The 12307-nt window shown below is 41.1% G+C and overlaps 1 protein-coding gene across 2 annotated transcripts in view; it reads right to left on the reverse strand.

Annotated features, from left to right (window-relative positions):
* LOC104964808 (kinesin-like protein KIF21A) overlaps window positions 1-12307 on the reverse strand; it is a 29819-nt gene that overhangs the window by 11833 nt on the left and 5679 nt on the right. For both annotated transcript variants that reach the window (XM_010793685.1, XM_010793684.1), the window contains exons 2-12: window positions 7880-8102; window positions 5701-5883; window positions 5069-5218; window positions 4254-4388; window positions 3931-4095; window positions 3529-3644; window positions 3045-3240; window positions 2770-2959; window positions 1971-2034; window positions 1687-1878; window positions 773-820 (exon numbers count right to left, since the gene is read on the reverse strand). In XM_010793685.1, coding sequence (XP_010791987.1) covers window positions 773-820; window positions 1687-1878; window positions 1971-2034; window positions 2770-2959; window positions 3045-3240; window positions 3529-3644; window positions 3931-4095; window positions 4254-4388; window positions 5069-5218; window positions 5701-5883; window positions 7880-8102 — 1662 coding nt within the window. The remainder of the gene's footprint in view (window positions 1-772; window positions 821-1686; window positions 1879-1970; window positions 2035-2769; window positions 2960-3044; window positions 3241-3528; window positions 3645-3930; window positions 4096-4253; window positions 4389-5068; window positions 5219-5700; window positions 5884-7879; window positions 8103-12307) is intronic.

The raw sequence follows: 12307 nt of genomic DNA on the forward strand, positions 1-12307 counted from the left end.
CCTCAATAAGGCTGGACAGTGACACTGAAGAGGAAGACTCAGAGTTGGATGTTGATGAGGCCCAGGAAGAGTCCGTTGACTGAAAGGTTTTAGTAAAAATCGCTTGAAGGAAGATTTGCATGTTTAATGGGACTTTTTGGAGGGAGAAGGCTCTTTTTATTAAACATTTTGAATGGGACTTTGTGGGGATTTTTGGATGGGGGGTGCATTTTTGTTCATTTTTTAATGAGTGGGGTTGCCCCCCAACAGATGAGTAACATTTAACTCAACATTCCTGTTTTCGTTCTTCAATGAAACAAATAATTGTTCAATATAATAATTAAAACTTGTTCTGTTCTACTTTAAAAAAAATGTTTTTTTGTTTAATTTTGCATCGAATATTTCCAAAATTCCCCAGCTTAACTTCCCATGGAAACTTTCTGGAAATTTACCGGAAACTTTCCGTCCCTTTGCAGCCCTACTTTCAAACCCTTTTATAAGGTTATGACACTACTATGTTAAAATCTGATCAACATCTTGCTGTGTGCGGTGAGTAGGAAAAAGAGAGAACAGCGGGTTGAGAAGAAGAGGTTAGAGCAGGTTAACATTTGTGTAAACCACCTGTAGGGTGCGGAACAAGTTAGAGATTAGTTTATTCAGGAATTTAGGGAGGAAGATTTGGGATTGGCCGCAGGTTAACAACTGAAATCCTTTCCATTACAAGCACAAAAGGACAACATGTGCAGCGCTCCAGTTTCAGATTTGACCCGATCCTGGGTGGGATGTAGCAAACCTGGTGTGTTCAACCGCTTGCTGGTGATTCTCCTCACATCGCCTCAGTCTTCAAAGAGACAGAGGGATGGGAGTGGGGATGGTGAGGTGTGGAGGTGAGGAGGAGGTGGAGACGGCAGACAGGCCGCAGAAGTTGGGGCAAGTGAGGGAATATTATAAAATAGGAGAAAGGCAGAGAGTGAGAGAGCAGCCAGAAAGGATGGTGGGAGTGCAGAGACTCTCACTAACACAGTGTGTTCAAATGATGAACACTGCTTATGGAGAAGCAGATGACAACAACTGATTTGACCAAAAAAACAATAAGCAGGAGAGATAACCGTTCTTTTACTGTTGCTTTTTAAAGGCTTAATGCCAACAAATATGGACAATAAATAATATGAATGATGAAAATGTCAAATCTATTTAATACATTTGACTTTACAACACTAAAAAGTTATTGGAAATGTTTGTCAATCAAACGAGTTGGGAACAATCCTACAGAGCCACGACTGGATTTGATCTGTGCAGTAATACAGGGTTTAAACAGAATAAACTAAGAGCTGCGCAGCTTTGTAACGTTCATTTAGAATTCAAACTATTTCGGACTCCTGGTTTGTAAGAAAAAGTGTGCTACAGCGTGCCAGAACTCGACAGACCGTAATCAACGAAAACAGCTCTCACTGTCATCGTGTCTAATTTGATCCTTCATTCCCTTATATAAACACCTGCATTACATCCTAATGCAGGGAGCCAGGAGATAATTACCCACAACACACCAGTTCACACACCCTCCCCGTGTTGAAAGACAACCAAAGTCTCCCATTCAGCTTCTTCGCAACGCTTGTGTTTTTCTATTCCCCTCTAAGGAATTTTGGAAGATTCAATAATTGTTTTTGGTGGATTTTATGTTTTGAACGGTTGAGACGGACACAATACCTCTTCTTCTTCTTCTTCTCCTTCTTCTTGAGTCTCTCCAGGCTTTTCTTGGCCATCTCGATGACGTCGCTGGCCTCCTTCTCGGTGGAGAAGGAGCTGGCGGGGCCGGTGTACAGCGAGGAGCGCGTGGAGGCCCGAGCAAGACTCTTCCTGAGGTTCTCGTTCACTGCCTCGCTTTCAAGGAGTTTTGCTCTAAAAAAGGGGGAAAGTCAGATGTTTAGATTACTATAAAAGGCTGTGGATAAATATTAACAATAAAATACTACCATCAAATCAGCAAATACCTGAGCTCCTCGATTTCTTTAATGTAGTTTTCAATCATGTTCGCAATCTCTTCACTGCCTTCACCTAGAATTAAAAGGCATCACTTTAGCTTTTCAAATAATAAAGTTGACTTTGCATTGGCAGAGAAGAAATACTTTATATATAATATATTATGTAAGGGATAATGTACAGCGACGCGGTCATTATGGGGAAAAGAACACCGACAGGCTGATCAGGAGCCCGACGTTTGCTTTTCGGCCAAACTGTATACAGTTAAATCAAACAGACTTGTTTGTGCAGATGTGAGCGTCCTTAACAACGGTCAATAAGTGCTTGACAGCGGTCTGTCTGTTCTGGATTAACAACGTGTCACCTGTTCTGAATTGACCAATCAGAATCGAGTATTCAACTAAGCCATGTAATAATGTTACATAAAATACCTTGCATTCAAAGCTTTTCTTTATTCTTAAACTCCTTCTTTTACATTAATTTCAGTAAGCGCTCGCTGCATCAGTAGGTCGTTATTAAAGTCCAATTATAAAAAGACTCTCCAGTCCTTTTCAGTATCAACTGTACTTTGTGTTTAGTGCTAATAAGCAACTGTTAGCATGCATTGCTCACACTAAATAAACACTGTAAACAAACCTGCTAAGCCTCAGTATGATAGCACACAGTCATTGTGAGCAAGTTACATACTGACATTAGCAACTAGCTTGAAGAACTAGCCATTCACATTTAGATAAGTTAATCGGGATTGCAGTACTCCTTACTCATTTCCCAGGTTTTAGGTCTTATTGTAATGTTGTTTTTTTTGCCCACCTGCTCGAGCCAGGACCTGGTTGGCCTGGTCACTGAGGATGTGAGTGAGTCTGGCTCTCTGGGCGTCGATGGTCTCCTGCATGGCCTTCACTCTCACCCTCAGGTTGTTGTTCTCCGTTTGCAGCATGGAGTTCTCGTGGACCAAGTCGTTGACGCCCTCTATGCCATCTTCACCCACCATACGCTTCCCCTGATGGATCATTAATATTAGTAGATATTTTTTTCCAACCATTTCTTGATCTCTTATGTCTTATTCCATCTCCTCTCCTTCTTACCGTCCTGTACTCCATCAGCTCCATCTGCAGCCGGGCTATCTCCGTCCTCAGGGTGCTGATCTGCTGGCTGGCTTTGTCCTGGTTCACTATCACTTTGTTCTTGATGTTTCTGGCTCTGTTGGCGTACTTCAGAGTGTTTAAGGTCTCCATGAAATCCCGATCGGACGGGCTGATACAGGCGATCATCACTGTTTGACTGGAGAACACAAAAAAATGAAGTAAGGTGATTGGTTTATTTAAAAAAAAATCTGCCATGTCCTTTGCCATGGTTAAGGAAACAATTTACCCACTGGGTGCATGAAAACCTTTGCACATTCAGATATTTAGTATTTTTCCTTTTTGGTATATACTGTACTATCTACTGGTTACAAATGGCAGCACTTCTGTAGACAGCTTAATCACAAAGCAGTTTTGTCAACATAATATAATGGTTTGTGGTCCACTGTGAAGGATAGATCAATATTAGGACACAGTGTTTACAAACCTGTTTCCTCCTAGTGAGTCCTGTAACAGCCGGGTCAGTTTGGAGTCTCTGTACGGCACGTGGGTGGAGCGCTTACTCCTGTCTCCCAGAGCACTGATGACGTTTCCCAAAGCAAGCTGAGAGGAGATAAGGAACAACAACACGTTTGTGATTTGGTATCTAAGGGGAAACATTCATTGTGCTATGTAAAACATGTGCAGTTCATCTTCTAGCCACCTGGGGTCTCTCTTGTTCCACAAAATGAACTGACACTCACTGACATACTGTAGAATGACCACTAGCCCAATAAGAAGATGGCTAATGCATTTAATACATAATGGATTAAGTACAGTATATGATTATGACTTCCCTTTATAGTGTATCATAACATATCTAACTCAGACATGCTCCTAGCTTCCTCACCAGCCCACAGTTGATGGAGATGCCCTCTTTCGCTCTGTCTCCTGTGGCTCCAGTTCTCTTCAGTCTCTCAGAACCTGCCAGGTCCACAAAGTGGAACTTCGCCGACAGCGTCTCAAACTCATTGATCTCCGAGTCGCCGGCTAGACGGTTGTCTGTTTCATTATCCTGAAGGAGAAGGAAGAAGAAGACATTTAAGGGGATACAATCTTCAGCAAGGTTCGATAATGACATTGCAGCTGATGATCAACTCAGTCTAGCAAAACATCAGTGAAATCTACATTCAGGATTAGCAGAGATCCACTGCAGTGTGTGACAGTACGTACGTCGTTGTCAGGAGAGCAGACCCGAACTTGGCACAGGTGGATGGTGAAGATGGCGTGAGAGCGCGAACTCGAGGAGTTCATCTGAGTGCTGGCGGTGGTACGAGACAGAGCGCCCAGCTTCAGACACTGCATCATCTGTAGAAGAATACACAGGGGAGAGAGGAAGGACATTTAACAAAACATACAGAAATGTTCCGGTTGATTGATGATATTCATATAGAAACTGTGTGGAGATTTGTATAGAAGAATTTAGTAATATGTTGTCTATTTTTCTCATTGTGCCCTCATTTATCCACAGACCTGGCTACCAGCAGCTTTCCAGGGAATATCTTTTCAGCAGAAAGTAGTGCCTCAGTTCACAGAGATTTATGTGGAGGCTTTTCCAGTAACATGGAGTGGTTGCTACTGAATATTAAAAATGTAGTTTTTCAGTGCTGTGAGAAACTGACTTTGAAAATAATGTATTTCTAGTTGTTTTAATTCAACAAGTAGTTATATTCAAGCAGTATACTAAAAGGGACAGTATGGGAACCGAGTACACATTTGTTTACCTATAACAAGTAATATTGAGATATTAAACAGGTTTATGGCTATATCTCATAATTCCGTGTGCCTGGTGTTGTCCTTAGTGGGGAAGCCTTTCATTTCATAGTGAGGTGAGCAGAGTATCAATCCATTTCAGAACAAGTTTATTCTGATGGGGTTATAATGATAAAAAAATGCTTTCTAAATCCAATTCTAAGTAAATACAGCCAAAAAAGATGGACAAAGATGGGGTCAGAGCAAAACTATTATTCCCGAGTGTTAAAGCTGACCTCCTCTGCAGTGGCGACGGTGCGGGTGGTGACCCCCACGGTGTAGATGCCTCCGCTGGCGTCCTCGTGGATTTTGATGGTGGATCGCATCTTCCTGGCCTCGATGTCTCGCGTCGAGTCGAACAAGTCGAGCACCTCCTCGTTGTATAACTGAAAAGTAGGATTAATAAATAACAGAAAGAATAAAGCACACATATTATTTCAAGAACAGTCGGTGTCATTATAACATCTGTTATTTTGCTTCACATCTAAAACTCATCTTTCCCCCTCAGCTGCTTCGTCACCAGCTGCTAGCAGACACTCGTTGGCGGTTAAAAATAAAGCCAGGAGCTGATCACTGAGACAGATTAATGACAGTTTAATGGCTGAAGGGTCATCTGGACGCTTTAACACCCTGAAACCCCTACACCCTCCGCTGACCTCTGACCTCTAGCTGTCTGCATGCTCTATCTCCCTAATGGAGCTTAAGTGGCCTGGATGATTTAAGTGCTGGTAATTGCATCTATTTCTAGGTTATTTTAGTGCATTTTCTTTATCTTCCTCAGTGTGTGTGTGTGTGTGTGTGTGTGTGTGTGTGTGTGTGTGTGTGTGTGTGTGTGTGTGTGTGTGTGTGTGTGTGTGTGTGTCTGCACCTCCAGGAACTGTGCGTTGATCTTGAACTCGGGAACAGGCCGGCCCTGCTCGGTGGCAGTCTGTCTGCGCTCCTCGATGCCTCTGAACAGGTGGTTGACGGCGCGGGGAATGATACCCAGCTCGTCCTCTCCGATGTTGACGTCGAAGCCGGTTCCCATGGTGTACGTCTTCCCCGACCCTGTCTGGACGGGGAGGAAAAGACTGAGTCATCCATAATGTCAGCTCTGATTACGAGTGTTCGTAATGTGGTTTCATGTTTTTTCAGCATATAAACTGCTGACATGGATCGAGAAGCTTGGGACAGAATCATCCCTACACAGATGTTGGTAAAGTCATTTTATTATAGTAACCAGGCAGTCCGCTTACAGCATTTATTTAGATGAATTACAGATATGGAAACGGTTTAGGCTATGGTAATTTAAAAAATGTTTCAGTACTTTTCATTACTCTGCTAACAGTATGGCATTTTTATTCAAGGACCACATGCATCTTTTGGTTTAATTTAAGTTAGTTATTTTTAAGGATTCTGTTATTCTAAAGTATTTTTGTTTATATTATTATTTGTCATTCAATAAAATAACCACAAGGGTTTGGCATATTTTTTTGCTTGTTTTTAATCGTGATGGGGTTAAAAAACACAACAAATATTTGAGTCTTATTCATCACAAAATCAGTTAATAACCAAACCGTCGTATTTGTAATAAAGTATTGTAATTGAAGATGATTGCATCCGTTTTCATTCATGCATTGAACTAACTAAATTCTGAGATGTTGGAGTGCATCTCTGAGTGGTTTCTCTAACTTAGGGGGGTCAGAGGGGATGTGGTTGTCGCCGTGGTGACAACAAGAAGAATGCAACATTGAGCTCAAATCCACACATCATCCCCCTCTGCTCCCCGTCTAACAACTGAAAGAGACCCTGACAGGAGTGTGAGTGTGTGAGAGTGTGTGTGTGTGTGTGTGATATATGAGAGAGAGAGAGAGAGAGAAAGACAGTGTGAGACCACACCTGTTTGAGTGCTGAGTTTGTGCACATGCTCCTGTGTGTGCATGTGTGTGTGAGGCCTCCACGGTGCACTGTGAAAGGCTCTTTGACAGGAACACAAGGGCTGCAGGAACAATGTGAGGAGAGAATAATGAAGAGAAAGCAGAAGAGCCGAGGGGACGATTAAGAGGAGGGGAAGTTTAACCGCTGCAGTGGGAAATGTCAAGCAGGAAGTCTACTCTCTTTTCAGTCTTATGCAATAAAGGCTTATAGAAACTATTTTGTATACATGATTAGGCTTTGATGTTATTGCACCTGCTTTTGCTTGTTCCATAACGTCTGTATAGGCCTTCACTCTATCACAGGGTCCAAAAAAGTCATCTCAGAACAAGCAGTATATGGAAATATGAATTTAAAGTAGACTTGAGCTATGCATTTCCCTTCAATTTGCTGCTATGCATTGGTGTACAAATATAGTATACTTCAGTTTATTTTCGATAGATTATTTAAAAAAATGTTCAATTATTTTTGTAATACGCATATTTGCCAAAAGATTGGTTCCACTATCATGTTTGTCTCTTTAATTTGAAGCTACACCAAGAAGTGGGTTAGCTTAGCTTAGCATAAAAACAGGAGGTGGAAAGAAACACAATTGGCACATAAAAAGCTCAATAGTTTTAGTTGCTTAATCCATACAGAAATGAAGTGTAAAAAAAATGTAAGCTATTATGAACCATAGAGATATTAGAATAGAAAGAATAGATATGTAAAAAAAGGGTATTCCCCCCCCCCACAAGATAACCTGTAACTGTAAAGCTATCCATTGGGAGGTCAGTGTTTTATCTGTGTAATGTCTCTGAATGATGTTTTGACTTTTCTTTTGAGTTCCCTGCTCTGGTATTTGGTGAAGCAATCTGCTCACACTTTACTATGGGTAATAAACTCCCTTTCTACCTCTGAGGCTAATCTATCAGAGCCAATATAAAGCTGCGCTTGTGAGGGCAGGTTGGAACATGTCAGCTGATCGTGTATTGACTGTGAGGCCTGTTCACTCCCTCCTAGCTGGTCTGATGATATGAAGTAAAATAAGCTTCATATCACATGCTGCCATTAACCTCACTGGAGAGTCGTCTCCTCCCTTGGAGTGATGCAATGTGTGTGTTTGTTGATGTAGGAGCATGCAGGAAACCAACCTGTCCGTATGCAAAGATGGTGGCGTTGTAGCCCTCAAAGCAGCCCTCGATGAGACTCTCGGTGCAGTTGGTGTAGATGCTTTCCTGATGGGAGTCCATGTCCATCACGTGGTCGTAGGTGAAGGCCTTGTCCTTACCCAGAAAAACCTGCGGCTCGCCGGGCATCACGTAGGTACAGATGTGGCAGCCCTCGATCTTCTCTTTGGCCAACTGAGGACGGATCCTGGTAGACAAAGAAAGAGACAGATTTTTTTATGAAGTTTGATTTCTACCAAATCTTCATCTGCTTGAGGAAATACATTTTGTTCTATTATTCAATGCTGGCGCTTATAAAAGGAGATATTGGCAAGAAAAAAAACCTGAAATCCTTTATGTCAAAACTACACATCTAACTTTATGTCACCTTTTGAAGCATTTGAAGTATTGAGTAATATATCCATAAGTTATCAATTTAAACTAACATACTAAGACCAACTGACATAGCAATTTTATATGGCATTACATGTCAATTAGCTGACGCTTTTATCCAAAGAGACTTCCATGCACTTCAATACTGTAGACACGCCTACAGCAGCAATTTGGGGTTAAGTAAGTACTATTTCCCCCCCTGCCCCTACAGGCACACTTATTGCAAGGCTTGAGTCAGCTAAATGAAGTGTAATGATGACATACCGTAATACAATATGAAGCTATGCTGGGAACAAGGCTACAAATCAAACCCTTTCATGCACATTTCCAATGTCAATTTCAAAGATATTTGAAGCTTTAAATACACTTTTATTAATTCACAAACTTTCCAGATTTCCAAGGGCAACTCTGGTGTGTTTGTTAGTGTGTGTAAGAAAGAGGCAGAGCTGTCTGTGCACGCATCGAAAGCCTGATCCAAAATGTGTCTTATATTAATTTGACGAGATTAAAAATCTAGCTGAGCAGCAGACAGATGGGTGTTGCTACTGTGCAGTGTGTGTGTGTGTGTGTGTGTGTGTGTGTGTGTGTGTGTGTGTGTGTGTGTGTGTGTGTGTGTGTGTGTGTGTGTGAGACCACGCAGTGCCAGCACACTCTCCAGCAGCCACCGTGCACAGTACAGTGCCCTCACTGTTCACTCGAGAGCTCTGGGTAAACATTCCCGCTCTGGATTTCATTAAGGAATCACTCTTACTTTAGTGCAAATAAACACGCTGTTATACATCATTTCCTCCCATAATGCAACTCTGCCTCCCATCACTGTACTTACTGTCCACCTGAAGAGGAAGTGGCAATATTGGAGGCAGACCAAGGAAATATTTGAACATATCGGTGCCTACAGTCAATATTAAACCGACTTATTGAGACACTTAAAGAATCTCATAACAGCATCGTCATCATTTAGGCAGTGAGTGTGTGTGTGTGTGTGTGTGTGTGTGTGTGTGTGTGTGTGTGTGTGTGTGTGTGTGTGTGTGTGTGTAACAATGTGGCACTTTGCATGCATAATGTGTTCCATGACTCTCACATTCATCACTGCAAGACTCTATAGGACTTCTGCATGGATTGAAAGGACAGTCAGATTGAGTGTTTGTGTGTGCGTGTGAGTGTGAGTGTGTGTGTGTGACATCAGAACACAGCTATTTAGCAGACTCCATCTGGGATTACAGCCCTGATGAGAAAAGCCAGGGAGGGACCAAAGGCTTGAGGAGAAACTCAGTCCTACCTGCAGTAACCGAACACCTGCAGAGAATTACTGTCAGCTTTGTGTTATGGACAGCAGAATTGCCCCATTTTATACAATATTTGATACATGGTAACTAAGTCCATCTTTCATTGAACCAAATCAGGTTTTTTTAACACTGAAAAAATGAATTCTGAGCCCTAGTTGGCCCTTAAGATGTTATATAGTGTTTGATTAACTAAGAATGAGTGGAAAAATACATCAGTTGGTGAAAAAGTTCACGTATTTTACCGAGTCCACAATTGTCATATTTCGTACTTTCTAATTAGCAATCTGTCCATTTTGGGCCATTAATTAAAATAGTATAATATATTTTATAGATTTTTTGTAATTCAAGGGAGAATTTAAACACATGGAATGCCAAGAAATAAAAACATTTGTATAAACATTTTATTTGCTCAGTTTAATCCTTACAATTATGAGTTTGCAAATACGTCTTGTTTAGACCCTGTAAAAAAACAGCTGGCTTAATATTGGCTGCTAAATACGTTGCTAAGATACAGTAGCAGGTTGCCTTTTTTTTTTGCTATAACAGCTGACCTCTGCATCTGAAAATGAATCTTATAAGAGCAGTAGAATGGAGAAGAAATTACAGGCAGTAAAACCAAAACAATGAGCTAAAAAACGCTAAAATACTTTGTATAGCTGGGCGGACCTGTAGTATCAGGTGATAACTTTTGGCATGAAACATCAAAAATGAACTTATTGTGAACATGAAAATATGAATTAGTGCAGATTTACATGTCAAACTGTATTCGTCAGTTTGGTTTGGTCTTCTGAGGTGACTCAAAATTGGTAAATGTTTTAGGGCGTGACAGGAGTTATTCTGCATTAACCCCTTTGGCTACCTTCCAAAAACTTGAAAGAAGGCTATTACTGTAATCCAGTGTAACAATGGAGGCACTCACTGCTGCTTACAGCAAAAGTATGAAGTCACTGGGTCATTGTTTCCATCGGTAACTTCAAAGAAGTGTAACGAAATATAGACTTTAATATGAGATGTCGAATTAAGAAAATGTCCTATCCACCAACTAAGAGAACAAGCTGTATAACGGTACCCACATGTAGAATAAATGCCCGGTGTTTCTGGTTGTATTCATGACCACAGAGTGATACAATGTTTGTTTTGTGTGATATCCCCAGGGTCCTCCATATATAGAGTGATAGACGGGGAGTCTAAAGAGCAAAATGACTGTCTGAGATAAAAGAGAATAGACGTAATGGCTACAGCCCAGACAAAACACTGATGATAATCTCCACATTAGGAGGCCACCACAGTCCATCCAGTCAAACAGACTTATTATCTGTCGGCGTAATGACGGTCTTTCACATGATCAGACTGCACTGGTTCAGCCTTCAGAAACTCGGTTTTTTAAACCCCCGTTAGCCATTTCTTTTTACTTTCCAACATACCCCAGCCAAATGAATTGTGACAACTTGCACTGGCAACTAAATGTGGTATTAGACACCAGTCTTGCACCAAACTTGAGATAGATTTTAAATAGAGTACTAAAAAGTAAAAAAACCCAGTGGCTGTCTTTAAGAGATATGGTATGGTGTGTGAAATGGTAAGTGCAAATTCAAAAGCTGCTGCAATTCTTTTAATCAATGTTGTGTATCATTACATTTCTGATGGTGTTCTTCAATAAAACAAGGTCAAGTACATCTGAGCCTTACAACAATGATGTTCCTCAAAATAGAGGTGTGTTGTGGCACAATAGACCTCTATTTGGAGCATTTTTTGAATGTTTACATATTCACATGATACAAGTTCTGGTATCACGTGTCTCTGCTAACGGTAAACAGGTGAGGGATAAGCTAGGTGTGAAGCGCACCCTGCTGATGTGTTATTAGTGTGACTGACTTTAGCTGTGATTATGATCTGGCAGGCTTCACTCCGTGGTTTAACCCAAAACACTTGTTTCTCCTGGCTGAATAAGGGCTGCCCTTCAGCGCTGTGGATTTACAGCGGCTAATCCACCTTCTAGGGTGACACACGCAGGCTCCTCAGGCTGTTGCACCAGGAAATATAACCCTGCCACTTCCTAAAGGTGCACAATCATGCACTCATACACACACATGCAAAACCTCCCTTCATGCAACTTCAAAGTGCAATTCAGAATTTGTTGGTGATTTTGAGCTGTGAATAATATTTGGTTTATTTTCCTCTTGTATATATTTGTTGCAAAGCAAAGAGTTATTACTAATAGCAAATATCAAATCTGGAACACACTCACTCCCACACATATCATGGGCCCCCAGGGCACCAAGTGAGAACCTGTGCATAATAACTCCTCAACACATTAATCTGCCATGACAGATGCAACCAGTTGGAGGGAATTCTAAGAAGTAAAAACACTAAGACGTACCAGAGTGGAGAGGATTACAGAGGTACTTTTACATGAGTGAGTTTCACAGAATTTGTCACCAGGCCCTTAACATTAAAACACACAGGTTTTTGTTGTTTTATTACCTAAATGAATACACATTCAAGGAAGGATTTTGGTTGACCTGGAGGTCAAAACCAACAATGAAATGGCAAAAAACGTTTACAGTGAGACACGCAAAGTTTATTTAAAGAATTAGTATGAGAGAATTTATACTATAAGCTACAATACATTGTATTCGATGTTAAAAAATAAAAACTGGAAACATGTTTACGTTCCATATTGAGCAAAATGTTAGCGCTAGTCATCAGACAGCTAGTTGGCTTATAGGGTTAG

This window comes from Notothenia coriiceps, unplaced genomic scaffold (assembly GCF_000735185.1).
Source record: "Notothenia coriiceps isolate Sejong01 unplaced genomic scaffold, NC01 NC01_scaffold00037244, whole genome shotgun sequence".
Taxonomy (NCBI): domain Eukaryota; kingdom Metazoa; phylum Chordata; class Actinopteri; order Perciformes; family Nototheniidae; genus Notothenia; species Notothenia coriiceps.